The sequence below is a fragment of the Pavona decussata genome, unplaced genomic scaffold (assembly GCF_977016875.1).
Source record: "Pavona decussata unplaced genomic scaffold, jaPavDecu1.1 SCAFFOLD_48, whole genome shotgun sequence".
Taxonomy (NCBI): Eukaryota; Metazoa; Cnidaria; class Anthozoa; order Scleractinia; family Agariciidae; genus Pavona; species Pavona decussata.
The window spans coordinates 3,471,325-3,498,091 of NW_028145470.1; the positions used below are offsets into that span (position 1 = coordinate 3,471,325).

The 26,767-nt window shown below is 38.1% G+C and overlaps 1 protein-coding gene and 1 long non-coding RNA gene across 4 annotated transcripts; one reads left to right on the top strand and one right to left on the bottom strand.

Moving 5' to 3' along the window:
- The first annotated feature begins 12,198 nt into the window (after window positions 1-12,198).
- On the top strand, window positions 12,199-17,299 carry LOC146481821 (uncharacterized). The gene is made up of 3 exons (XR_014864337.1): window positions 12,199-12,522; window positions 14,358-14,487; window positions 17,283-17,299. It is a non-coding gene; the product is annotated as an uncharacterized LOC146481821 (long non-coding RNA).
- On the bottom strand, window positions 12,590-26,760 carry LOC146481822 (uncharacterized). Of its 3 annotated transcripts, XM_085107863.1 has the most exons (10): window positions 26,610-26,760; window positions 24,493-24,826; window positions 24,110-24,213; window positions 22,602-23,300; window positions 20,831-20,886; window positions 19,508-19,814; window positions 18,287-18,488; window positions 17,334-17,572; window positions 14,277-14,504; window positions 12,590-13,602 (listed from the first exon to the last, which is right to left on the bottom strand). In XM_085107863.1, the coding sequence occupies exons 2-10, from the start codon at window positions 24,821-24,823 to the stop codon at window positions 13,528-13,530; spliced, it is 2,241 nt and encodes a 746-aa protein (XP_084963989.1). In that variant the 5' UTR covers window positions 24,824-24,826; window positions 26,610-26,760; the 3' UTR covers window positions 12,590-13,527. The 3 variants fall into 3 exon arrangements, with proteins under 3 accessions (XP_084963989.1, XP_084963987.1, XP_084963988.1); XM_085107861.1 differs by having other exon boundaries at window positions 24,110-24,826; XM_085107862.1 differs by having other exon boundaries at window positions 24,110-24,831; window positions 26,610-26,716.
- Between the last annotated feature and the right edge of the window lie 7 nt (window positions 26,761-26,767).

Consider the following 26,767-nt stretch of genomic DNA (forward strand, 5'->3'; position numbering starts at 1 on the left):
AACAGAAAAGCGCAATTAATTCAGTCCGCCAATCTCGCTTGGCACCTTATGGTCTATTAAAGCCCCAACCAACACCATGTTGTCATTTCCGATTGCACTTAGCGCAAAGCAACGCAGAACGTTTGATCGTTAATCAGCGAGATGTCAGTGTGCTTGTTGCGGTACAATTCCCCTATTCCCAGTATGACGCGAGTAGACCAAAATACTGTCTGTTGTTTTGGTCAGCCTAGCTCATTAACGCATGATGTTTTTACCACCTCAAGCGTTTGACAGTCATAACAACAAGTTCCCTGTGTCTCAAGCAAATTGCTGGCCACTGGCGTTCTGAAAGGAAAAATATTGGATTGTCTGTGCGTGGAAAAATGAAGCGAATTTTCGGGTTAAAATTAGCCGTTGTTGACGTTACCTCTTCAAGTTTAGCTCTCGTATCGTCAAGCTTTTCTAACGTTCAAAGGCATATTAGCAACGGATCCATTGCCCCCCATAAGGATTTGGCTTAGTTCTTAGCAACTTACTGAAAAGCTTCTAAATACCGGATATTGTTCAACGAAGATAAAACCCTCTCCAGCGACGAATTGTCCAAATACACAGCATTTTTAGCAGGAAACCATTGATAACGCCTCCTATAAAACAGAAAACTCCTGAGAGCAAGCATTTAGCCCACCTCACAACAAACAAACCGGAACTCTGCGAAAGTAATTTGCAATTTACGTCCAATTCTTTTTTGGAGTCTTATTTCAAAGCGCATTAATGAAATCACCTTTCAGACTGTTTGACGCCGTAAATTTTACTTTTTTTCGAGTGTTTTTACTGCCTTATCCTCGAGTTAATATTCCGATGCCTGTAGTTTTACTCCATTCACCATTTCTTTCCTTATAACGCACGCGCGCACAGTTCACTTTGTAATTTTGGAATCATATTAAAAATGAAGTATTACTTAAATGCATGAAACAGGTAATTGAAACTATTCAGGACATATATTGCACTGGAAAACCGTCTTCTGCAACTTTCCCATAATTAAACTCACTCTATTTTTGCCCCATGTACGTAAATATTTCTTTGTTTACATCTTTTCAAATGTAAAGTTTTTATTCATAGTTGAGGAAACCTTTCAAAAGAATACATTGCATTGCGGGGAACAACTTCCGGAAGATGGTTGGGCTTGTATGAAAACAAAAATTTAATCGTTATTTTTGTGTATCGCTCTCGTCATCACGCTGACAATGGCTCGCAGTTATTTTCAGGAAATGTGACTTAGCTAAAAGCGTTACTAAAAACTGCCTATATCATGTCATAGCATTTAATAACAAACGCGATTTTTAAACTGACGGTAATTAAAATTCAATTACGTACAAAGCCATTTGAAGGAATCACACTTGAATGGTTTCAGAGGGTTTTAGAGCCTTAACGTCTTGTCGTACACTAAGGGAATTTGTTTCTTTTCGTTTTCTTTTAAATAAATATCGGGTGAATGTTTGCCCCAACTTTCATTGGTGGGTCATCAGATATTGCGTCCTTGTATTTAAATACTAAATTTAAAATATTCACTGAGTTGTTGGTTGGCGACAAAAGAGGTCGTCGAAGCTTATTAGCAAGTTGTCGACTTTGTCTTGTAATTTGCCCTGTCGTCGTAACTAATTTAGAATTAATTTGAAAACAGCCGCTAATTAAAGAGTATATAATTATCGCAATTTTCCTTTCCGATATTGGATAGCTACGATTTAAATCTGCTTGCAAAAACCTTTCAAGAAGTGTCATCTACTTGTACTCCTGGCTGTGAATCGCCTCGTGGCAACTCGATTGGCCAATCAGAGGCTTTTGCCGCTCTCAAACCGGATGAAGTGCTGTGGAATATTAAGCCCGCGGCACGTCTTCAGCATATTCACCGTCGACGGCAGCGCAAACGTCGCTAAATAAACTGCTTAACGAGAAAAACAATGGCTATGGCGAGTGTAATACTTTTAGAGCGGTGTTATTTGCCATGTGCTGCGAAACACAACGTGAGAATGGCCGAATTCTGGGTGGCCTAGAAGTCAAACTCTTCGCTATGTTGGTTTCTATTTGGAGTTTTGAATATTGCCTTTACAAGTTATTTCTGACACCAAAAGGCGAACTTTGGATCTATATACATTCTTGAGATTTTAGAAAAAGACGGTTATTTGAAAGATGTCTTTTTTTTTTTTTGCGGTTGTTTTCGGCGATTCTTTAGGCTTTTCAAAATGCGGAAGCACCTGGGCGAACGCAGTTGAAAAAACAAATGTTTAAACAATCACCCTTCCCGTTCATTGTAGGTTTTAGAAGATTCCTTATCCCTCTTCTGTGAAACAACAACACAAATTTAAAGGTTCAAATATTTTACGAAGAACGTAAACACATGATAGATTATTTTTGCTTTCTTTTTGTGAACTTGAATGCCGTCCCTTCAACTTCAGGTCTTGGATCACTGAACATGTGTAACGCACGTGCAAAGCAATGGAACTGGTTATTAAATTTTTTATCATTAACGTCAATTTTCGGTTGTATTTGTATTCGTGGTTGGTCGGCAAGAAAACTACTAAACACAGATTTAAACTAGGTTGCGCTCTCAACGGTTTTCTTTTGCATTTTTTTCACATATTAAACATTGCTTTCAATCGCCCTTTTTTTGATCACTTTTGTTATGCAAAAGTGTGATCACTTTTGTTATGCAAAAGTGCTTAACAAACATGAACACAAAAACTAGCAGGGCCTCGGATAAGATCAATAAATATTTCCGATTTTCCTTAAACGGACATGAGAGAAGGAAGGGCTAAACGAAAGCGACAAAGTGAATAACGTAACGTAACAAGTTTGTGGCGCGCTCTCCCGCTGTTGAGTGGGCGGTTATAACTATTAAACTAGGTCGAGTTTTTTGTTTGACTGTTTGAAGTCTTGTATTAGGGCTTTCTGAGCCTAATTAATTCTTGCCTTTATTTTTAACCGGCGTCTTTACTGAGTTTATCTATTAAAGTGTTTGTTTTTTTGACTTGCCGCAAGTGAATTGTGATCTAGGTATAGGCGTCTCTTGTCTATAGCTACAAGATCTGTGGACTTCATATTGCAACTGTTTGTTCAAACATACGTAGAAGTCTCTGTTAAGTCTGAAGGGTTCACTTACTAACAAACACACATATATACATATATAATTTCTTCTTCGTGTTCTAGTTTCTTCTTGAAATGAAGTAGAGAGAAAATCGAACGACGAGCGTTTTGTTTTACAACCGTTGTTTCGAATTGAAAAATAGGATTTGAGAGTATAGGCAACTACAACAGAGATTTGAATCAGAAGCCTGCCGTTTTATAATCCTTCTGAACTTTGCAAAATATAGCACCGCTCTTTAAAACCAAACTGTTTTAAACAGTTTTAAGTGCAATGCCTATTGTCTTCTAAGAGTGTCAAAGAGCAAGTTTGGTAAAGTTTGTTCGGGTAAACTGAAAATGAACAACGACACAGCGAAGTACTCTGCTCTTCATTTCCTTTCAATGAAGATTAAGAATTTCATTACTTGAGAAAAGACTTGAAAGTTTCTGATCACCTCAGCTCACCACAGCATTATATGAACAGGCAGGAACAGGCAATAGCGCTTTCATCTGAATGGTCACACTTTGGGATTTCAGCCACAAACTCAAAAGTTAGAACCACCTTGTCTAGCACAATTAACAGCACCACAGAAAAGTATTGCTAAGTAGCTTTTATTTGAATGGTCACAATTAAGGATTTCATCCACAGACTCAAAAGTTAGAACTACCTTGTACAGCATAATAAATCGCACCACAGAAAAGTACTGCTAAGTAGCTTTTATTTGAATGGTCACAATTAAGGATTTCATCCACAGACTCAAAAGTTAGAACTACCTTGTACAGCATAATAAATCGCACCACAGAAAAGTACTGCTCAGTAGCTTTCATTTGAATGGTCACGCTTTAAGATTTCGTCCACAGAGTAAAAAGTTAGAACCATCTTGTACAGCATAATAAGCAGCACCACCAGAAAGTACTGCTCAGTAGCTTACATTTTTTAAAAAAAATTAAATGGTATTAGTCGGTTCGAGAAAATGTAGAGCTGAATTGATTAATTATGGCAAAAAGAAAAAAAGTTTTGTGAAGCACTTAAACAGGGACAACGAACGAGAACATTTTAGCCAAACACTTAAAATGTTGTCTCCTTCACAGATCGTTTTCTTCCATTTAAAAGACATATTTGTGTAAACTAACACAGATTGATCTGTGCAATGGAATATATGTGATGGGATTTTTTCTTTCTGTTCGGATCACTGAGCTTTAACTGAAAATTTAAGTTGCAGAAAGTTTCAGACTAGCTGTTGACGGTTTTACGAAAATGCAAGCTTGCCCTTTTCCGCATTTTTACGGCATAGTTTCCCCTTCAGTCGAAAGCGAAAGGAATTAGCTTTCCAGTGTTAAAAAACATTGTGCTAATATTTTGTCAAAGAAAACTGTATGTTTTCTTCACGACTAAATCCGAACTTTCTGAGGTGATTAAGGTCATTCTTTTTCCACCAAACTGAACCTTAATCTGCGCAAAAGTCGTCTTTATTTTCTTTATAGATAAGCGGGTTAGTTTCTAAATAAACTGCAGTGTTGCGTCGGTTGGGAGTTAGCCTGCGCCCCCACCCCCAAGAGAGCTTGCTCGCAGGCTAGTTGGGAGTATTTGGTTTATCAACAGAGTTGATAACTAAAGGTAAATTGGCTACCGTAAAGAGATTCGAGTGCTGACGTTTCCAGCGTTAGCAATTCGTCACCCGCTCTGACGAGCCAAATAGTCGTTTATTTAGGCCAATAGCAAGTTCAATATCATAAAAACACCATACCTTTATAAGACTTCTGCATGTTTGTGGTGCCCCCACACATTCTACCCTACCCTTTTACAATCCCGATGAATTTGTGGTATGATATGTACTGGTTGTTTACGGGTATCATGTCGAGACTTAGTCGGTGATCAAATTAAGGAGACCGCGTTCATTTACGAGAAAACTAAGAAATATCGAGCTAAATTGAACATATACCTCTAAGCTGTTATCCTTGTAACTACATGTTTTTCATTTAATTCTTTTAACGAAAACGATAATACTAATAAATATTATCACGTACCAGCTTGAAATCTAGCCGCAACTTCGATTTTCCCAGGGAGGAATTCTAAAACCTTTGTGATATCGAAACAGAACTAAAAATATCATTTTGGTATTTCTAGCGGCAAGTATATAGTTTCGAGGATCGGAAATGAAAAGGTGCACGTATTCTTTGCGGAAATTAAGAGCAAGTTTCTTTTAAAAATATTGATGTACCGGGGAAACCACAGACTTCAAGTGAAATAAAGGGAAATTTGATGATTCCGGAATGCTCTCTTTTCATACGGTATTGCCCAGATTCAAGATATATTTTTGTGTTGATCTTGTCTCCTCACTGACTCGAATTGGATGACGGATTTCTCCACTGTCTTCTTTCAGAAGTCGCGATATTCCAATAAACTTTTCTTTTACAGGATCACAGATCTACTGCAGAGAGTCTTTAGCAGTCGGTACTTTAACAAAAATATACAAACACAATTTTGATTCCTTTGTTCGATTGACTCAGCAGTTTTCAAGCTGATATTTTGATCGCCAGTGTTAAAGAGTAAACGAGTCCTTAATACTTCAACTTGCCATTCGTGTAGTGTCTCTAAGGTTTTTAAGTAGGAATACAAATATCTTTATTAGCCAGAATTAGTTAAGACATGATTAATTAGTTTTAATTACGTTTGACAAGACAAATTTAATCCAAATTTGGGCTGGTTTGGTGGATTAAAATGCCTTACTGTTTTAATAAAGAAGCATTTTCGAAGGAAAGAAAAACCTAGAACATATACAATGAATCTGAAATAACTTAAAATACAGTTACGTTCAAAGATACTTTGCTTATGACGAAGACAAATGTTATCAAACGCAAGAATTTGAAACAGTAATACTCTAAGGAAGCGATATTGCTCTCATGAGAGAATAGTTACATAAGGTCATTTTGACCTGAGTGAGTTTTGCTCGGGCGCCAAAAGGGTGCCATTATGGGCGCCAGCGAGGCAGTGGATTATTCAGGAAATAGAAATATTTTTCCTTGTTTCTATAGAAATACTGACGTGAATAACTTTTCGAGAACGAGACTGAACTATTAAATTTTTGTATGTCAGTATAAAATAACTCATGGTTAAACAAATTAAGCTCAGAGCGCACATTCGCTAAATTAGTGTTATTTTGAACTGAAATTAACATCAAGATGGAGATTTATAATTTTTTCAAGTCCCTTCTGAGTATATTTTGGAGAAATTGCTAAAAATTGATTAAATTGATTGAATTGCTCTAAGAGCAATTTCATGTTAGTGAAGAGGTCTTTTGTTAAATATTTTAGCAGGTTCGACCAACATACAGCAAAATCTCTATGAAAGTGCTACTTTAACTAAAATTTAAGAACATACTAAGAACATTAGCCATGCTGAGAGTCAGCTATTTGACATTTTTATTACACTATTTTGTTTTTATTACACTCGCTCCACATGATGGTTTTCTGCATTTTTGCCGCAAAATCTGGTAACTTAATCAGTCACGTTGCGAACCTCTGTGGTCGATACTATTCGTAAAACCAAATTTACCGAGAGTTGGCTGCCGCGACATCTTGTACCCAGCACTAGAGCACATGTAAGCCGCGCAACACAGCGTGTCACTGGCAACTTGACTCCACATTACGGCACATATTGCTCTCTGATAGGTGTCTTGGCACGTCCGCATAGATTTATTGAAATACTATAACAGGTAACTTAAGAACATCTTGAGAACTTTTCAGGCTCAAATTGCCAAATAAAATAATAAAGTTCAGCCTCAACCCTGAAATTAGACGTTCTTATAAAAAAAATGTATGGAATCAATGGAAGAGTCCTGGAGGAGAGAAACTGGGGACAACTGGAGAATCCTTAAGCGTCACGTGCGGGATCACGTGCCATTCAGTACGACTCGTCAAAACTGAGTGAGCTTGGGATACTTTTGTATAGATTATACTAGCCCCCTTATTAAAGAAGAAAAAAAAACGTTTGAAAGTTTATGGCGGGTTACTCAACTTAGCTCATTTGGTCTGTTGCATCTTTACAACTTGGCTAGTTATAAATTCGGTTTTCTATTTGCTTTGCATTAAAGCGATATTGAACAAGATCTATAGAAGTGTCTCTTGAGGAAAATTCAATTAGTAGTTAATGGGTTCAATTAGTTAACAGTTTTGATTAATGTACTTACGTACTTCCGTCTGATATTCGCGTTAGAATAAACTAGCTTGGACACGCTAAATTGCCTTGAATCTTTTGTTTGAGAAATGAAACTATACAATTTTGAGTTACAGATATTGTACGCTTACCACTGGCAAACGGAAAATAAAAAAATGCTATGAATTGAAGCAAAAGTATTGTTGGAGAGTTTGTTCCAATTTTGTTCAGCGGAAGGTGGTTAGCGTATAAACGCTAAATAAAGTTGTGTATAAGTCGTGTTTTGTGAGAGCGAGTTAATGTAGTGGTTATTACAGTTCGAGGGCAGCGAACGATGAATATTTAACTAAGAAATGCTCCAAATGCAGTTTTCTGTTTTGCAAGATATTTTTCGAGCATTACTAAAAGGGGTGTTTGTGCACGCTAACACAATTGATCTGTAAGGATTCTTTAGCGCTGAATTTTTAAAGCGCAGAAAATTCTACGGAATAGGCCCCGGTTGTTCAAAATGCGGATAACAGGCTCTATCCACTGGATAAAGTTATCCGCTCTTTGAACTACCGGGGCCAGTTCCTTAGCTCTCGAATTTACAGGTTGGTCAGTTGGCTCTCCAGAAATCCTAGCTAGTGTTACTTCGGTATGAAAACCAAATGAGTGATATTACTAAAATTTTGGGGTGACAGAAAACCAAAGAAATAGCTAGTTTTTAACTCATGAATTACTCATGCGCAATTAACGAGTTATAGCATTTGAGGGGAAATTTACTAGCTCGATCGGTTATTCCATCATTTCATCGGTTGATCGTTGGGCCGTAAACCTGTTCTTTTCTTCCGAATTTCTTAAGTGATTTAGGCCTTCTTGTACAAATTTTCACTGACATAAACTGGAGGGTTTCCGTGTGCAGTTCATCCAACGTTCAGTGATGGTTTGCTTGATTTTGTCGATCACAATGTCGGAAGATTGATGGTTCGAGGCGCGTATCGCTGCGTCGCATCGTGTTGTTTCTTTGCGCAAGAACTTCGCTCCTCATAGTCTTTTTCTATCCAGGTTAATAAATACGAAACGTTAACGGCTAATCATTAGGAAAATCCGACAAGTATTTGGAGTAAACCATGCAGTCGGTCTAGCCGATCGCATCCAAGCGAGGAGGGGGGGGGGGGGGGGTGAGGAGGGGATGGAGTCAGATGCTCCTAGTTTGCTAGCCTGCGAGCAAGCTCCCCTCCCCCCAAGAACTCACTCGCAGGCTGCTAGTTTGCTTGATACTACGGAAACCAGAGCTAAATTGCGGTGGCATCTGTCGCTTCCGAGCCGTGTGCAACATTATCTTAAACGACTAGCCTGCGATCAAGCCCCCTCCCCCCACCAGGGAGAGCTTGCTCGCGGGCTATTAAACGACATGCTTTCACGGAGTGTCAATTATTGGCAGATACAAGGCGGAAAAACGCGAAAAAAAATAGTACTAAAATCGAGATGTTTTACTGGTTATCTATACTTTATAGACTTTGGAGTTTGTTTGGACGTCAATTTAGGGAGATCATTTCACGTTAGATGAACGTGTTTTTCATCACGTTCGTCTATTGCGAAATGTCTTTAAAATCGCATATGGGTTAAATAGCGCTAAGTGAATCCACTCGAGCTCAGTACAGCATATTGGACTTTACCAGGGACGCTCATCGCGGTTAAATGATGTTAAGTACATTTCCAAGCGCGATTGCGTCATTACAATGATTAAGAACAAATGGTCAGCATTGGAAAACTACGATATGAACTTCCGTTTCCACTCTAGCAAATCCGTTATCGCTTGTTAAAGTTGCTGCTCCGTTTGTAAGCTGTTTCACTTTTTATTTCAATGTTGAGGAGTGCGAGTTTCACGTGTGAAAGTAGGAAGCGCTTACTGCCTTGTGCGCTTACTTTTAGTCTCCCAGGGTACTTTAGATAAAGCAGAAGTCCTAACTGCTGTGAACAGAGCAGAAGAATGTAGATGAACAGCATGAATGTCCGATGTGATGATAATGATAATAATTTTAAAGTTTTATAACGCGCAAGCATCTATACAGATATAAGACCATATAATCAAATGACTCACGTACCCAACTAGATAGATTTGCTTACAAGTCGAGCTCAGGGAGTGCGAAAAGCGATCGTCTGCGAGCGCCGGACTTTGAGAAAGGTAACATCAAGGACCCCACTTGTACAAACAGTAGCAAAGTGTAGTCGGATCTTTGTGTAGATCAGGATCAGCAAAGGTTGAATAAAACGTAAAATCAAATGCAAGGCTGATCGGACAGCTAAAATAATTTTATTACCCAATATTTCGGTTAGACAAAACTGACCTTCTTCAGGGGCGGCAAAAAGCTAAGTAAAAATTGGAAATAAACGGTTACAATATTTAAAGATGATACAAATGAAAAGTTGAGATATGATTGGTTGATAAACATAGAAAGCAGAAACGCGTACAGAAGCCCTGATAAAAATAGAGATATAGACAGATTGAGTTTCATCGCGTCAGTTCATCCCATAGGGTTCAAGAGTCTTGCCTTTGGAAATTAAAAATGCTTCTCCAGCTTTCCACATGCTGTCTTTGTTGGACTTGATTTGACTTTGAGAAAGTCTATCAACTAGATTGCGAGGAGACTTGGACATATGCGCATGCGCTTTGAGATTTGACCGTGTGAGAACATGGGAAAGAAAAACCAGTGGGGAGGGGGCTGGGGGGGGGGGGTGGGTACTTGACCATGCTATTTGGCCTATCAAGTGTGTCTTACTTAAGACGTCTTGAGAATGATGTATTATTCAATAAGTGACACAGGCATACTCGGAAAAAAATCTGAGTGCTCCTATCAGGAGTCGAACCTAAGACCTTCCAACTAGTTATGATGCTCTACCAATGAGCTACAGGAGACTCGTGGAAGCTAAGGCTATTAAACTAGGTTCATGGGACCAACATTCTGCTAACTGCTAGGATTGGAATGTCATGTGTGGCATATGCGCAATGGAATAAATTTGATTGAATATTTTAAGCCTGGAGTGAACAAATGAGAATGATGTATTATTCAATAAGTGACACAGGCCTGCTCGGAAAAAAAATCCGAGTGCATCTTCTGACCCTCTTTAAGGCTACTGTACTGAGGAGCGGTTTAGACTCCCTACCGGCCATGCGCCGTACTTAATTCATTTCTGCTCTAATGCACGTTCTGCTAAATCCTGAGATTTTGAGGTTGCCAAACGAGGTAGTGGCCCTCCCCTACCACTCCTCCCCCTTCCCCACTCCAGGCCTGATCGCTTATGCTCTGCTAAGAAAAGTGATAACTTGTGTAAAGCACTGGTACTTGTTAAGTCTGGCTTGTTGTGGTGACCTCGAATAAAATACAATGTGAGTCTTGATTGTAAGAGCGAGATGCTTGACCTTTCTGCGCTTGACCTGGTCATAGGCAACCAATCCTATATTTGAGTTGAAATAGAGACCTTCAAGTTGAAATGCCGGCTGTATTGCCGTAAAATCGGTAGGCTCAAGCAAACAAAGTAAGAAATGATCTTTATTTCTGTTTTTAACCTCGGAAGTTTCGTTGCCTAAGTTGCTCCTGCTAACTACACTATCCATGCTGTAAGTATCACCGTCACGTAAAACTCTTCGCGCCAGTTATTTAAACAAAGTCTACCTTAGTCCGTGGCTTAAAGTGCCCCTGGGACGAAAATTTCATTTTCCATCTTTTTGCATTTTCGTGTAGAATATGACCTTTTTACTCATGTTACCAAATTTCAATCCTTTACGGCGATTGGCAGTATTTTTTTTAGCTTTTTATTCGAGATTTCACGGCCGCCATTACTTGGCCTTGTTCCGGAACTTAACACGGCCGCTTAGCTCAAATTACAGGAAGTGACGTCATTAGCTCAACACGAAAAATTCCACATGGCTAATTTTCATATGGATTCTACTTCATAAACTGTATTCTGCTGTTATTTAGTTCGCAACAGCAGAATACAGTTTATAAAGTAGAATCCATATGAAAATTAGCCATGTGGAATTTTTCGTGTTGAGCCAATGAAGTCACTTCCTGTAATTTGAGCCTTAACTTCCGGAACAAGGCCAAGTAATGGCGGCCGTGAAATCTCGAATAAAAAGCTAAAATAAAAAATACTTCCAATCGCCGTAAAGGATTGAAATTTGGTAACATGAGTAAGAAGGTCATATTCTACACGAAAATGCAAAAAGATGGGAAATGAAATTTTCGTCCCAGGGGCACTTTAAGACAATCCGTAGGTCTCCAAATCTGTTTATAAGTGTTTTATTTAAGTCAGAGATAAAGCGCTTTCTTGTCTGGGATGCAAGCCTTCTTGCTGCCGTCATCAGCAGCAGCCAATGTTTAGAGTAGGTACCTCATATATGGTAATTATTATGTCCTCACTTTTTATTTGTTGGTAAGTATGTACCCAAATTTTTTTTTGAAGAATTTGGGTACATACTTACCAAAAATAAAGTGAGGACATTATAATTACCATATATGAAGTACCCACCATGTTTAGATATGGTTGGTGGCAAAATTGAAAACGGCTGAGAACGTGGTTTTGTTATAAAACACCGTCTAAACTGTCTTTTAATAACTGACCCTTCGTTTCCAGGATTGTTTCTTCTTGCGGAAGAAGAAGAAATCGGCCGACAAATTGTAACGTGTAAATTCGCTCATGCGAAGGATCCTACTAATCGGGCCAATAAATTGAAACATGTACATTAGCCTTGGCTGATCTCCTTTACTTGTGGTATACTGCCCTACCCATCTCCACTACCATCCCGACTCTGCTAAGTAGCTCAGCTCAAGAAGTAATCACAACAAGAACACCAAAGAAAATGCGCAATAAACGAGGTATAGCCGGTACCATTTTCTGGTTCGTCACGCAACGTTTCTCGTCCTTCCTGAGCGTTGCGTGACAATAAACTCAAACGTAACATAAATTCGGAGACAGAAAAGTGCTAAAAAATGGATTACACCGACTTTTGATCAACGTTGCCGCAATTTTTTTAAGTCTAAATTCGCGTACCATGCAGTTTGACTTTCAAGTGAAAAGTACGTTTTTGTTTCCTCGTGTAAAAGGTTACATTTCATTCAAAGCATACATGAAGGTAAACAGATGGTGAGATTGCGGCGCCTTATTTTGTAAATTTTGAATTTCCAATGGAGTGAACATAATCTTGCAGCAGAAGGACAAGAGTCTACGAGCTCTGGAGCTGATTTTAGGAATGACAAACGGCCTTCAGTAACTTCCTTCATGTGAGTATTCTTAATAGTAGGAAAACTTCCAGTTACAACAACAGTATACAAAGTTACATGAGGCTTACATGTACCTGAGCTAACTTTAATACGTGCTCAAAATATTTTCAGGTATTTATTTTACCGAATCGCATAATTTGATAATTATGTAACCCAAACTAGACTTAATATTTGCTAAAATGGGTATATTTGTTAAAATTCTGGTCACACCTCTCTCCCTTAGCAATCAACTTCATGAAATTGAGGATAACCGTAACAGTCCAAAACTTTTGTTTTGTAACTTTTTATTATTTTTTTCAATCAGCCTCCAAATGAACATTTCTTGAAGCCTCCACTTGTTTTAAATCCCTACGTGCACATATCTTCCTTAGCAAAATGAACTAATATGAAATCAACCTCAGCTCAGCCATTGTAAAAAATTCACTCCCCTCCACACATAGATCTTATCTATGTATCACGCAACCTGCCATCATTGCAGTAGAACGCACGCAGACCGCAGATAACAGAGATAGAGAATACCATATTCATAGGGACAACACCATGAAGCTTTTAAAATATATCAAGTCTGTCTTAAACTTAATCTATTGATTGATCTCTTTACACATTTACTTTAGCTGAAGACTGCAGTCTGCAGAACTTTCTCGAGATTAGAGATATAGAAAGACAAGAGGCTTAATAGGCTTAATACTAAGTCTGCCTTATTAAACTTAATCTATTCCTAATTAGGCATTAATCTCTTTCCACACTAATTAGCTTAAGACAGTGCAGTCTGCAGAACTTTCTTGAAATGAAGACTCTAATTCATATTGGCCTCAAAACAAAACTTGAACTAATGATCAACTCTTAATATTTAAATATGAAGAACAACCATGAACTTGGACAGACATCAAACAAGCAAAATGAACTTGTGAACCACAACAGGAATCTTGTGATGAATGTCAGTGTAGTGGTAATGACAGTTTACAACTCCAGTCTAGAAAAACGTGAATCTGGTGTACTGTTGCCTTATATGTAGCTAGTACTGCTACGACAGGGACACGCAAAACCATAAGATCCGGCAAAGTAACATCTGTTGCAACGCTGCAAAGTAAAAACACAATGTAACAGTCAGATTAAATTATGGCGATCAGTGGAGCTTGTAGCCTTAGAGGTTATGTTCAAACGGGATGCTAACTGAAGGGCTCTGAGTGCATGACCAACCCATGTGACACTTCAGATTGCCTTTTCTTGTTTTAGCTCAGATTCACTGGAGATTTTGCATGTGGCCTAGTAGAGAATTCCTTCAGGAAACATTCGTTTATCCAATATTTCATCTGTTGCTTTGCACTGAATTCATTTTGTGAAAAAAAGCAGGGAAATCTTGCCCATAATCATAGTTTTTTAATAATTATTGCAAATGAAGAGCAAAGCAGTGGATAAAACATTGGAGCAACGTTTCCTGAAGGAATTCAACGCCACATGCAAAAACTCCAGTGTATCTGAGCTAAAACAACAAAGAGCAATATGAAATGTGACATAGGTTGGTTATGCTCCGAGCTCTTCAATATTTGTTATACAGCCTTCTGTAGAGCAACAACCAATTCTGTACAACTCTCGTTAACTAGTGAATGTCTCAAAGACTAGAACCTCTGTTCAGACTTGCAGGTGATCTGGAAACATAACTACTAATTAAAATAAATGTGACACATGTAAGCTGAGAAGCACTCATACACAAAATTTAATGAATCAATTTATTTATCAATAGTATTGCTTACAGAACAGTGTTGATCCCTGTAGTCTCTGCATGTCTGGCAGATTTCACAGTGATTACGAGGCCGATTGTCTTCGTCACACAGGTCACCAAAACACCATGAGTAACGGCACTCACACTCACACTCTGGGCACTCAACTATACCAACACAGCAGCTCTTCAGAGGAAGAAGTTTTCCACAACATGGGGTTGGAACTGATTTCTCCCGAAGCAAGGTGCGTAAGTCATAAATCTGAAAAGAAGTAGTGTGGATCAAGATGATTCCTGTTGTAAACTGATTTTTAAAGGTCCTTGTTACATTTTGCTTCAAGAACATTTTATTTTAAAATATTATACTACTTGAGTTGACACTGACCAAAGTATAGACAACTTGAGTGGAAGCCATCATTCAAGTAAATTGTGGAGCATCAGTAGAATGGTATACATGTCTCTGGTTATTTACCTGATTGGTCAATGAAGTTGAGATGTTATTGGTCGTTTGTCAGTTGAGCCGTGATGTTATTGGCTGTGAAGACTGTAAAAAGTGATTAGTGAATGCATTTCAATTGGTCTTATGTAAGTCAAAAGTCTGTTGCTCTATAACATAGTAAAATTAGTCATTGTTGTCACTTGTTTGTCTGTTTTGCTGATGTTATTGACAAGTTGTTTGTAATGTGCAGGTCCTTGTTGCATGGTAACAGTTGAGTAATTCATACTGTAGATATAACTGTACACTTGGCAGAGTCCTGGTAAATTCTGTGGTTCAATTGTAAATGGATGACTCCCGCTCTGGTTGTCGAAACGTTACTCAATGTCACCCAGATGATCGTTAAATTACGTACTTAAGGACGGTGCCTACTAATACCAATTGAAAGTATTTTTGCCCAGTTTATGACTATGTGGGAAAAGCAGATTTTAGCAAGGGCTATTGAAATCCAAAAAGACAATGGGGGGTAACCACGCATTTTTTAGAGATAATTAAGCAACAATAATTCTAAAAATGCTGTAAAATATAAAGGAATGTATGGCGTTTTTTTCCAATTTGAAGCTTTATTATCTCTGAAAAATGCATGGTTACCCCAAATTTTCTTTTTGGATACCAAGAACACTTGTTAAGTTCTGTTCTATGTATAGTTTTAAACTGCGCAAAGTATCCCTGTATTAGTAGGCACCACCCATAGTATACCTGCCAACTCTCATGCTTAAGGCGTGAGTCTCACGCCGGCTCACGCTTGCGGGGCCAATTTCTCATGCCTGATTGAAAAATGTGAGTTGTTGCCGTCTTGCTTGACACAATTTCCAAAAATATGTTAACTCAGACCCATGAAAGGAACAATCAAAGGCTCCTGTGAGCCAACTCGTGAATGCAGATGACACATAGTAATTGCAATTTAGACGGCTACGGAAACTTCCTCAAAAAGCTAAAAGAAATTATATCTTTGCCCGATTATGTAACGAAAAATGACCATTCTTGTACTATTAAAATGATTGTCAAATTATTCTGTACCGATTGAATAAGCCGATTATTCTGATGCGCCGATTAAAAAATATCACGTGTTTTTTTTATTCAAAGTTTATAGGAACACGCCATGTGCAGCTACGTCATGCAAATTCGTGTGATAGTCCGCGGCTACTGGATTTCGCGATCGAGCTAGTGGATTCTAACCATCACTTGCCCGATGGGCAAGTGAAGTTTTTTTGGGAATTAAAATTACAAAATTACTGTAGGGCAAGCCGATCTCACAAAGGGAAATATGTTCAACAAAGTATCGCATTACGATTCATGCCCGACATAAATGCGTGAAATTTTTCCTTTGGAGTTCAGTCCACGCAATCCTCAAGTAAAAATAATGAACTATGACAAGCTCTTGCTAAATAAGAATTATTTATCGACCGCGTCCTTTTGCTTTCCCATAAATTACCAGTTGTAAATTTCGAAAATGAAACATTTTTTCCCTTTGAAACCTCTATGAAAGCTGACAAGATCTTAAAAGTGTTCATTTCACCAGAAATTTGCATAATTTTGTTTACGACGTCAATGATGCTTGACATGGCACGTTCCGCTTCCGCGTGAAAACTGACAAATTAAATTATTTTTTAATTAAATTATTTTTAAATTAAATTATTTTTAATTCTTGAAAGAAACCGCATTTCGTAGAAAAAAACGAAAAAATCCTATAACTTTGCTCAGATTCAACGAAAAATCCCCATTCTTACACTAAAATGATTGTCAAATTATTCTCTACAGAATGAATGAGAGAATTCTGACGCGTCGTTAAACAAATTTTCACGTTTTTTTTTTTTTTCACTAATTGAGTTTACGTCCCCGGACTTTCTGAAAAACTGAAAAAACTTGAAACTTTGCTCAGATTGAACGAAAAATCGCCATTCTTGCACTAAATGATCGTCAAATTATTCTCTACATATTGAATAAGAATTTCCTGATGCGCCATGAACAACAAATGTTCGCGTGTTTTTTTCCACTAATTGAATTTAAAACTCATTCACTGCGCACGCCCGAAAGTTAACGACAAAACCGACTGATCGACTGATCGACCGACCAAGTCGAGAGTCAGCTATCGCTATAACTCGTTCATTGCGCATGCGCGCATTCACGAGTTAAAAACCATGTGTAAAATGAATAAATGACAATATCTTCCTCGCGATCTCTGATATTCGAAGGTGAAAAGCACTGGGAGCGAGCTCGCGTTTATACGCATTTTAAGACTTTGGACGTCTTCGGAAGACTTCAGACTTCTTCGGAAGACTTCGGACTTCTTGGGAATACTTCGGACTTCTTCGGGAATCTTCGGAAATGATCGTGTCGTCTTCAAAAATCCCAGTACTCCCAGGATAAAAATCTCACGCCTATATCTCAGAAAAAGTTGGCAGGTATACCATAGGAAACCCAAGTATCTCCAGATGCGCAGAATGTATATGCAGTAACAAAACTAGGCACCACCCTTAAGACGTGACTCCTGGGATCAAACCATTTACAGCAATAAATAAAACACTCTTCAGTCCATTCTAGATCACGACAACAAAATAAATCATAACCTTGATTAATTGCCTGTAAGTCTACCTTGGGTAATGACTGCATAAGACAGCGGTCATTCTTAGCTTCTGCTAAATCCACTTCAAATTCCTCCAGGATATTTAGTGGGTTCTTGCAAGGGTGATCACATCTACACCCCCGACACTTGCGAACTTCCTTAACACAGTTGCATCGCCTTGTGGTACAACCTGACGTGCAGGCACACTTATCTGAAGAGGATATATTGGACTGCATCCATGGAAGGCATTTGGGTTTTGCTTCCAGATCTTGCAAATTATAATCATGAGAAATTAGTATATTATTTATACAATTTCATAATAATTGCCTTTTTTATTAAAACACTAGTACCATGTGAGTTTGTCTGCAAAGATCTGTTTCATTTCGTTTTGTATGTGTTGAAAATTATGTCAATATAGTCAGACATGAGAAAGTTATCTTGTCACATAAAACTGGAAGATAAGCTGCACTTATTACTCAAACTCCTTTTTAAAAATGTTCAGTAAACCTCAAATTTTCAGAACATAGCTGATTGACTTGTTGAAATCTTTAATCTTTATTGATAAATATATGCCATTCACTGGCGGGGGGCCATAATAATAGGGACAAACTGTGCCCAAGGTCTTGAGTCCTGTGGCCAAGGGCCATACTCGGATGAAAGGATGGAAAACCGTAGGCTTCGTCTCACAGTACTTTAATCTGACTCTGTGGGACGTAAAAGAACCACTAGGGAAGTAACAAATCTCTGGCAGTGACCACCACTAGTGTCTATCTCAAATTCACATAACTTCAAATAAGGGGGCATTCATAACTCATAACTTCATTAATATATTATTGTAAACTGCACCACAAGCAGTCTGCCAAAGTTCCCCACACAGTGTGGTAAATTATGCCTGAAAATCAAGCCCCAAGAGGAAGGGATAAATGAGATATAATTTTGACATTGAAATAAATGTTTATAATACACAAGCATTTCATTATACCATGTCCTTGTGGTACAGCTGTGCTTGACTCCTGATCTACTTGGGATCTTTTTCGCTTTGTAGGTATCACTGGAGAAAGCCTCTTGATGGGTCTTGGTGGTGCTTTGCTGGCATCAAACTTGATGGGGATTCTCAGAAGAGCTGAAAACCTTGGATCAAATTTCATGAGCTGGGTGATGATTGCTGTTGATGAGATGGTTAACTGAAAATAATATAAGAAAGATAAGAATGATATTAATGAGATACAGAAAAGTTTCAGAATAGTATCAAATGTAACATGCAATAATTTTTTTTGTAAGTCTAGAAACCTTTTAATTATTAATACATGGTAATGTTAGTATATACAAATGTAAGTTGCATATAAACTCAGCATTCAATTTAACCTAAGTTCACTACAAGTCTGATCCCTCCAACTCAATTATTGTTTTAAATATGTTACTGGTTAAGGAAAGTGTGATCTTTCTTTTTAGTGTTGAGTTAAATTCTTAGTAGTTTTTGCATGAAATTAATAGGCTAATGACATCATGTTAATTTTAGTTTTAATTAAAGATTAGGTATTTTCATAACTTTAGTGTTTAGTTGTTTGTTGTCCTCTTGTTCTCAAGTTATTGATAGTCGAAAATTGAGACACGTGAGAACCAGGTGAACACATCACTATGAATTTACAGTTTTCCTAATTATCATTGTTAAGGATTTGCGATTTATTTGTAAATTATGTGTCTAAACTGATTGATTTAGTGCAAAGCATTGTTTGTTTGAGCCAAACATTGTGTGCAACTTCCTTCATTTACTGATTTGTGCACGACAAAAGTTGTAGATTAGACTCCCATTACGTCCAGTCCATGCCGTCTCACTTAATTAACTCCTTACAGTGGGGGTTCTAACCCCCTTCATTGTAATCTGCTCCCACCCCCCCCCCCCCCCCCCCCTGTATAATAAGATGGTGATAACAAAATGAGAAATGAGGAACATTGTAACATAGAAATAATGAACCTAGTTTAATGGCCTTAGCTCCCACAAGTCTCCTGTAGCTCAGCGGTAGAGCATCCGAACTAGTAATCAGAAGGTCTTAGGTTCGACTCCTGATAGGAGTAGTCGGATTTTTTTCCAAGTATGCCTGTGTCACTTTGAATAATACATTCTTAATAATGATGAGAAATGATCAGTTGGTCCACAAATTATTATTATTATTATAATATCATTATTGCTTATTGCACAAACCTTGTGATATGGAACTTTAGACAGTTGGCCTCCAGTCAAGTCCACTGAGCATAGAGTGTTGTATTGATTCTTGGTGTAAACTCCGTGGGATCTTTGCCTCACTATTTGTGTTCCCAGCCACATTGCAGGCACTGTGTCGACTTCTATGACAACTTCAGCTGGGAGAGTCCTTGATACATTGATGCCAACCACTGTTCTGAAAGGGATTTCTATGCAAGCCATCTGTTTGTTGTTGACAGCTGGAGATACCTGACTGTTCTCAACAGATACCTCATTTGCATTGACCTGGAACTCGTACACAAATTTCCTACAACAGCAATTAATGAGGTGGATAAGAATGTTATATTACTAAATAATGCTTGATTCAGAGAAGACACCTCTCATGTGATGTACCAAGTAAGGAAAGGTTTGGTTCTGTTACAATAAAATATTTATTAACCAACATTTCCATATTGAAAACCCTACAAAACCACAATTGTGGACAAAACTGTTAAGAAACTTTCAGTCGATCTAGAAATTTGATACACTCCCCCCCCCCCCATCAATGTTGGTTCGCGGCCGAAAAACAGGCTGGGTCATCATCCAGCCTTCAAAGCAACATTGAGTGACGGGGAGGGGGAAGTGAACATTTGTTACTTTCTAGATAGTGCTTGCCTTAACCCTTTCCCGACCAAGAGTGCCATATGGCACAAGACGCAGTTATGAACTCAGTATTTGGTCAATTTGTGTGAAATTTGTTCAACCAAAAGATCTTTGAAAGATCTATAAATTGAAGGCATAAAATCATGCCCCCCTCCTATATGAGACTTGATTTACCACCCCTCAAACTTTTGGATTTTTTTTCCTTTGAACGTTAAGGGTCCAGTTGATATCTTACAACAAGCAATGCACTGAGAGCTGTACATTAAGCTATAGTTTAGGGGGATACCCAGTATGTACAACGAATAAGAAAATTTTCAAAGTTTTTCTTCTTTCGTTTTGGACTTTTCTCACTCTAATATGTGACCTCCTCCATCTCAGTTGGTGTGATTTATAGCACACTCCAGAAAATACCTTTTAAATGGTATATCACATGTAGTCTCCCAGTTCATAGTTAGCGATTTAGAAAAATTAAGGGAGATTGAAATATATGTGCAAAATTTGCATTTTTCTTAACAAGTTTTTTTTCCTCAATTGCAGTTGTCTATAACACATTTAGTACTGAAGAAAACTGGCCAGTACTATGTTAACTGTAAGTATGCTCAAGATGGTTTAGTTAGGGATCTTCATAGGCAAGGGATGGTAACATTCTCTATTGTGGTGTTTGAATTAATATACACCCACCTCTGGGTAAATATAATCTTGAGTCTTGAAATGCAGTGCAGCCTCTTGTGCTCATACTAAATGCAATAAATTAAAAACGTCAAATTGATTTAATTAGTGCTATTCATCTTACCCACTTTTCATTAACAAATTAAGGATGGTGCCTACTAATACCAAGTATTTTTGCGCGGTATATGACTATGGGGAAAATGCAGATCTTAGCAAGGGCTATTAACCCTCTCACTCCCAAGAGTGCCATATGGCACAAAAAGTCATTATGTGCCCAATATTGGGTCAATTTGTATCAAATTTGGAAACCAAACAGATCTTGGAGAGATCTGCACAGTGGAAGCATAAAATCTTACCCCCCTCCTACATAAGACATGATTAACCACCCCTCCATTTTTTGCAACTTTTTCCTCTTACACTTTTAAGACCAAGTCACCATTTGACAAGAAACTATGTGTTGAGATCTACAAATTAAGCTATAGTTTAGGGCTATACCCAGTGTATACGAGAAGTGAGATGTATTTTAAGGTTTATATTTTCTCGTTTTAAACACTTTTCATTCTCTTCTCTTACTTCCTTTGTCTTAGCTGGAATGATTTATACAATGCCCCAGATAAAACCTTTTAATTGGTGTATTTTAGTTGGTGTAGGGGTTCACAGTTGCCGTTTTACAAAAATATGACATTTCCCATGGGAGTGAAAGGGTTAAAAGTAAAGTCGCACAAGAGCCTAAGTGGCCCACAAGGCCGGAGCTTAGCCCGGTTTCTGTAGCATGAAACAACTAGGAGTATTGCTACTCCCCCCTGGATGGAATGCTAGTCCATTGCAGGGTTACCCCCAGCAGTAAGTCACTGGTGCCCATTTATACACCTGGGTGAAGAGAGACAATGTGGAGCAAAGTTTCTTGTCTAAGGAAACAACACAGCAATGAAGAGAACAACATGGCCTCGAACCAATGACCCCCAGATCCTTCAACTGTCCAATTGAAAGTCGGATGCGTCAACCACTACTGACACCACTGCGCCACCATGTCAGCAAGGGCTATTGGTCAACCCCAATTTTATTTGTGGATTCCAATAACCCTAGACAAGATCTGCTTTTCCCGCGTAGTCATAAACTGTGCAAGAATATGTCTGTTTTAGGAGGAACCTCCGTTAAGAAACCTGATTTACTTGGACCATCGCGAGATGCGTGGAACATATGCGCAGTAGCAGAAGTAGGCACCATCCTTAAGTGAATAATACAGCATGTATTATAACTGCATGTACCTCAAGGGGATGGCTTATGTCAAATTTTCAGCTGATTTGCATTTTTTATCAAATGTAGTCGTAGCCAAATTCCAGGTGTTCATGAATGTACTGTAAGTTGTAGGCCATAATTATTATGCTAAAAACAAGGGCAATTCAGAAAAAAACGAAGTGGGAACATAATGATATTTTAGCGTCAGGTAAAAGTGATTATCACTGTAAAATAAAAAAAAAACTTTGTTTATCCAAGAACTAAAGCCAGCTTTTAATGTCTATGTCTGCAGTGAGAAGCTGTAGCTTTTATAGATTCATTGTTCAGATTGTTTTTCTTAATCTCGGTTCTAGACCTCTTATCACTATTATATATAGTTGTAAAAAATTTTAACGGTCACTTTTAAAAATGTATGTTGACTAGCATATGAAACATTGAGTTACCGGTATATAAAATGCGCACGTTTAATATGCTTATCACCACTGTTTGTATTTTATTTCTGAGAGGCATTGTATTTAATAATTTCCCGTAAAAATGAACCCACCTTCCAGGTTCCAATTTCCAGAGAATTGATGTCATAGTAACGGGGAGGAAACTGTTTGGCATTCACTCTTCCTGTCTGAAAATCTGGGGCGTGTGTATCATGTCCAGCAGATAGGTCAAGTTGAGAGGAACTCGCTGCCGTGAATTTTATTTCATCCACAATTGTAATGCTTGTTGTGTCATTGGAGAGCTCTGAGTCTTCACTGCTCGCTGTACATGTATGTGTTGCACGTCTGGGAGATGGGTCTACAATGCTATGGATGCTTCTGTGTTTAGAATCAGTAGGTACTTCAGTGCATGAAATTCCAGGCTTCCTCAGTAGTGTATCCGTAGTTAATGTAGCACTTGGTACAACTCTAGCCAGACTTTTGGAAGATGGAGCTAAGGTGTTATGCATGCTTTGGAACTGCAAATCTGTGGTATAGCTGGACTCCATATGAACATCAGACTCTCTCAGGGGTGTGTCCATTTCTACAGTACATACTGGTTTGGGCATCGTACACACTGGTGTCAGGGGCACTGCTGTGCTTGCAGTCAAACAGGGCTGATGTCCTTTTGTCTGTGTGAAGGTTATGGGCGTGGCTGTTCTGGGAACTCCAATGGCACAAGACGGGTAGCATGGGACAGTCAAGTCACCTCTGATACCATATGACGCTGCAACAGTTGATAGAGAATGCTGTGTTCTCACTGAGGTTAACAGCTGCAAATCCAAGGAAACTTCTTTTGATCAGCATAAGGGGCATTCAAATAGGGAACAATACAACCATAACTTCAGATACATCATGATCAGGAGTGATAAAAATCATTTAGAATTTTGTAATTGGTCATCAGAAATAATTAGATTATCCATTCTGATCAGGGCAGGGATGGTGCAGTGGTAAGAGCACTTATCTCCCTGCAATGTAGCCTTGGTTTCATTCCCAGTGTTGACATTTGTTGTTGTTTCTCATCGTAGTTCCAAGAGGTTTTCTCCCAGTACTCTGGTTTTCTCCTCTTCTCAGAAACCAACATTTTCAAATTCGAATTCAATCTGGGTTTTTCTCCAGTTTGCCTCCCTCCACTAAAAATCACACTTCCAAATTCCAATTTGACTCTTGAAGGCCACTCTAATTAACCTTGAGTTAGCTTGATCCTACCCGGTTTACATCATTGTTATCATCATTTTTGATGGACACCTTGTCTTGTTCTGTTGTTCTCTAAACAACAGCATTGCAAAATGGCCAAATTTAAAGATTCACAGAGCGCATGAACAATAATGACAGTGAACTATCCTTTCTTTTGCTGAACTTACATTCTGTCCCAATTATGAATTTTTATCCTTTATAAGGTCGTGCGAACAAACTTGAATAAGTTGGTGTAATTATTAACAAAGTAGTGTAAAGAACATGAATGTAACTTTTAAGTGATATAGATTGTGTTGCCTTTGTTGACGTGTGTCTAAAGTCTCTAGAATATCACTGATCACAAACCCCACCCTTCAGTCTTTAGGATCTTGTTCTATTTAATTACCTGGTTAGACAAAGGCTGGGCAACAGGTAGTTTCTTAATCTGGTCCATCATCTCTTTAGTTTGGATGAAACTCTTGGAGCAATCCATTGCTGACTGCATAGCTCCTTGAACAAGTGGAGTAACAAGTTTTAATGGATTGCCAAAAGTTTGAAAATATCCAGTGTAGTGAGTGGGGAACAAACTTGCTAGCTTTGAATCCAATGTATTCCTAAGCGTTTGTCTGCTGAACATTTCCACACCAAAGTTCTTATAGCTTGAAATTCTATGTTGTTGGCTCTCTTGCTTGTTAGAAGTAATAGCATCAACATAAGGAAAGCTCTGTTTATTTGCAGTGCCGAATGTCTCCACTGCTTCATGGGTTGGTGGTGGAATAAGACCATTACCTTTGCTATCATCACCAAGCTCTTCTCTTCCTGATTCAAGATAAGTAGAAACACTTGATTCCACTGTTTGTTTGCTCTCAACAAATGGAACCTTTTGTGGTTCATTTTTTGATTCTACTGTCTGCTTGCTCTCAAAAAATGGGACATTTTGGGGTTGATTTTGTGATTCCACATTTTGTGGTTCACTTTCTGGATCCATTTTCTGCTTGCTCTCAACAAATGGAACAATTTGGGGTTGATATTGAGATTCCATTGTCTGTTTGATCTCAACAAATGGAGCATCTGGTGGTTCACTGTCTGGTATACTGCTACACGGCTGTGTTTCCTCCATATCCTATTCTCAAGCAAAAGGAATGAATGAATGAACGAACGAACGAACGAACGAACGAACGAACGAACGAACGAACGAACGATTATGAACGAAGGAAGGAATGAATGAATGAATGAATGAAAACTTTTATTTGAGTGTCTATGTTTTTAGCTATAAGCTAATGGGGGATGCTGTAAAATAATATGTTAAATACCAGATACAAATCACTAAAAAAAATATAAAAAAAATAAAGAAAATTGCGTGTAGGTTATACATGTAATCATTTACAAAATTTGTTAAAAAGCCTAAAAATGTCTATTAAATATTTACAAGAGTTGAAAGGTCAACTTTCCTAATTTTCCTCTTAAACGAGGTCAGAGTTTCTATCATTCTTAAGTGTCTTGGCAACTTCGACCAAATGAGAGGTCCCAGTATATTTTATTGTATTCCTACCAAATCTTACAGTTTCAAATCTTGGTGGTTCGAAGTCACTATTCCGTAAGTTATACTGAAAGAATCAAAACAGATTCAAAGGTTTTTTCATCTGTACTCAGCTGCATATAGCTATTGCAGGAGCCTGTGACTGGACTCCTGGCTACTATAGTTAACCCTTTTAGTCTCAGTAGTGATCACCATTGAATTTCTCTTTACCTTTTAACTTCTTGGTAAAACATACAGGTCATGAGATTAAAGGAAATGATCACCAAGGATGTATTGATGTTGGAACAAATTCTCCCAATAGTACTATTTGATAATATATAAAAAGCAGTGGTGAGAAAAACTGGTTAAAATAGACTGATTAAACTAACTATTGTATAATTTATGAAAACGAAATGACCATGAATCTGCTTCACAAGGAGGCTGTGAATTCAACAAAGAAAAATACCTAATAGCTATAATTTGTCGTTCACTCTGGTAATCATGACCTCTTGGCTTTGCTTTAAATCCATCAAGGGAGAATGATTGTCTTATATCCAGAGGCAAACTATTCCTCTGCACACACCCACCACAACTAAAGCTTCTTTTACAACAATTATTATTAAGGAGCTGTGGCTTGCCAAGTCAACACTCACCATCTCTTAATTCATAGACAAGTTGTTGGAATGCTGAACAAAGTAACAAATTAAATATTCCAGAACTACAGTTATGTAGAACTGTGTCATTCACAGCTTTGTACATCACAACCGTCTTATCAACAGGGCGTTGATGATCAAATTTCACCCACTGCAACTTCTGAACCAATTTAAACAGCACCCCCACACCACGCTAAAATAATCAAAATGGGGTTAGATCAGTGAATTATAAATGGTCGATGGAAATACGATGGATGCCGCTTATACAAAAAGCAATCCTTTCAGAAAGACTTCTAGTTTTAATCAAGAACTGACTGATTTTGATAGTAGGGTTCGCTGTAAGATTTGACAGAAGTTTTGTCTTCGTCATATTTACATTTGAGGTAGGTTTCAATTCTGTTCAAATCCAAGTTAATACGATTCATTTCCTCAACATCGCTGCTTGCGAAAGTAATACTAGTGTCTTTTGCATACGTCGTTGGTTGCGAAACTAAACCCTTGACAAAGGTAGCGAAAATTTGCCAGAAAGGAAGATAGGAGATCACTGAAAATTCACGCTCAAGTTAAATTGAAAACATCGCCTGAAACAAACAATAAAATTGCTACTTGAAGTACTGTACTTCGTCGACTTTTATCACCGGTTGCTGTCTATCGTTAATTTTTTACCACATTTCTTTTTAATATGCATCAATAAAAGCTAAGTACATCACAAAAGGAACAAAACAATCTCATACCTTTCAGGAATGTGTCCTTCTTGTTTTATAGTTGTCTTTAGGTGTTAAAATATGCCATTAAACTGTCCAAAACATCACACCATTCTCGCAAACCTTCTTAGTGATCGCACGTGAGTTACTTCCCGCGTTTTTGAAACATTTAGCCAATCAAAATCTTT

What these genes read in the sequence shown, in the direction of transcription:
- LOC146481822 (XM_085107861.1), bottom strand. Translation starts at nt 24,823, where the DNA reads ATGGAGGAAACACAGCCGTGTAGCAGTATACCAGACAGTGAACCACCA. An exon ending in CCCAGCCTTTGTCTAACCAG is followed by an intron (nt 23,301 to 24,109) that starts GTAATTAAATAG and finishes TTGGATTTGCAG; the next exon opens with CTGTTAACCTCAGTGAGAAC. An exon ending in AGCTGTACCACAAGGACATG is followed by an intron (nt 17,573 to 18,286) that starts GTATAATGAAAT and finishes ATAATTTGCAAG; the next exon opens with ATCTGGAAGCAAAACCCAAA.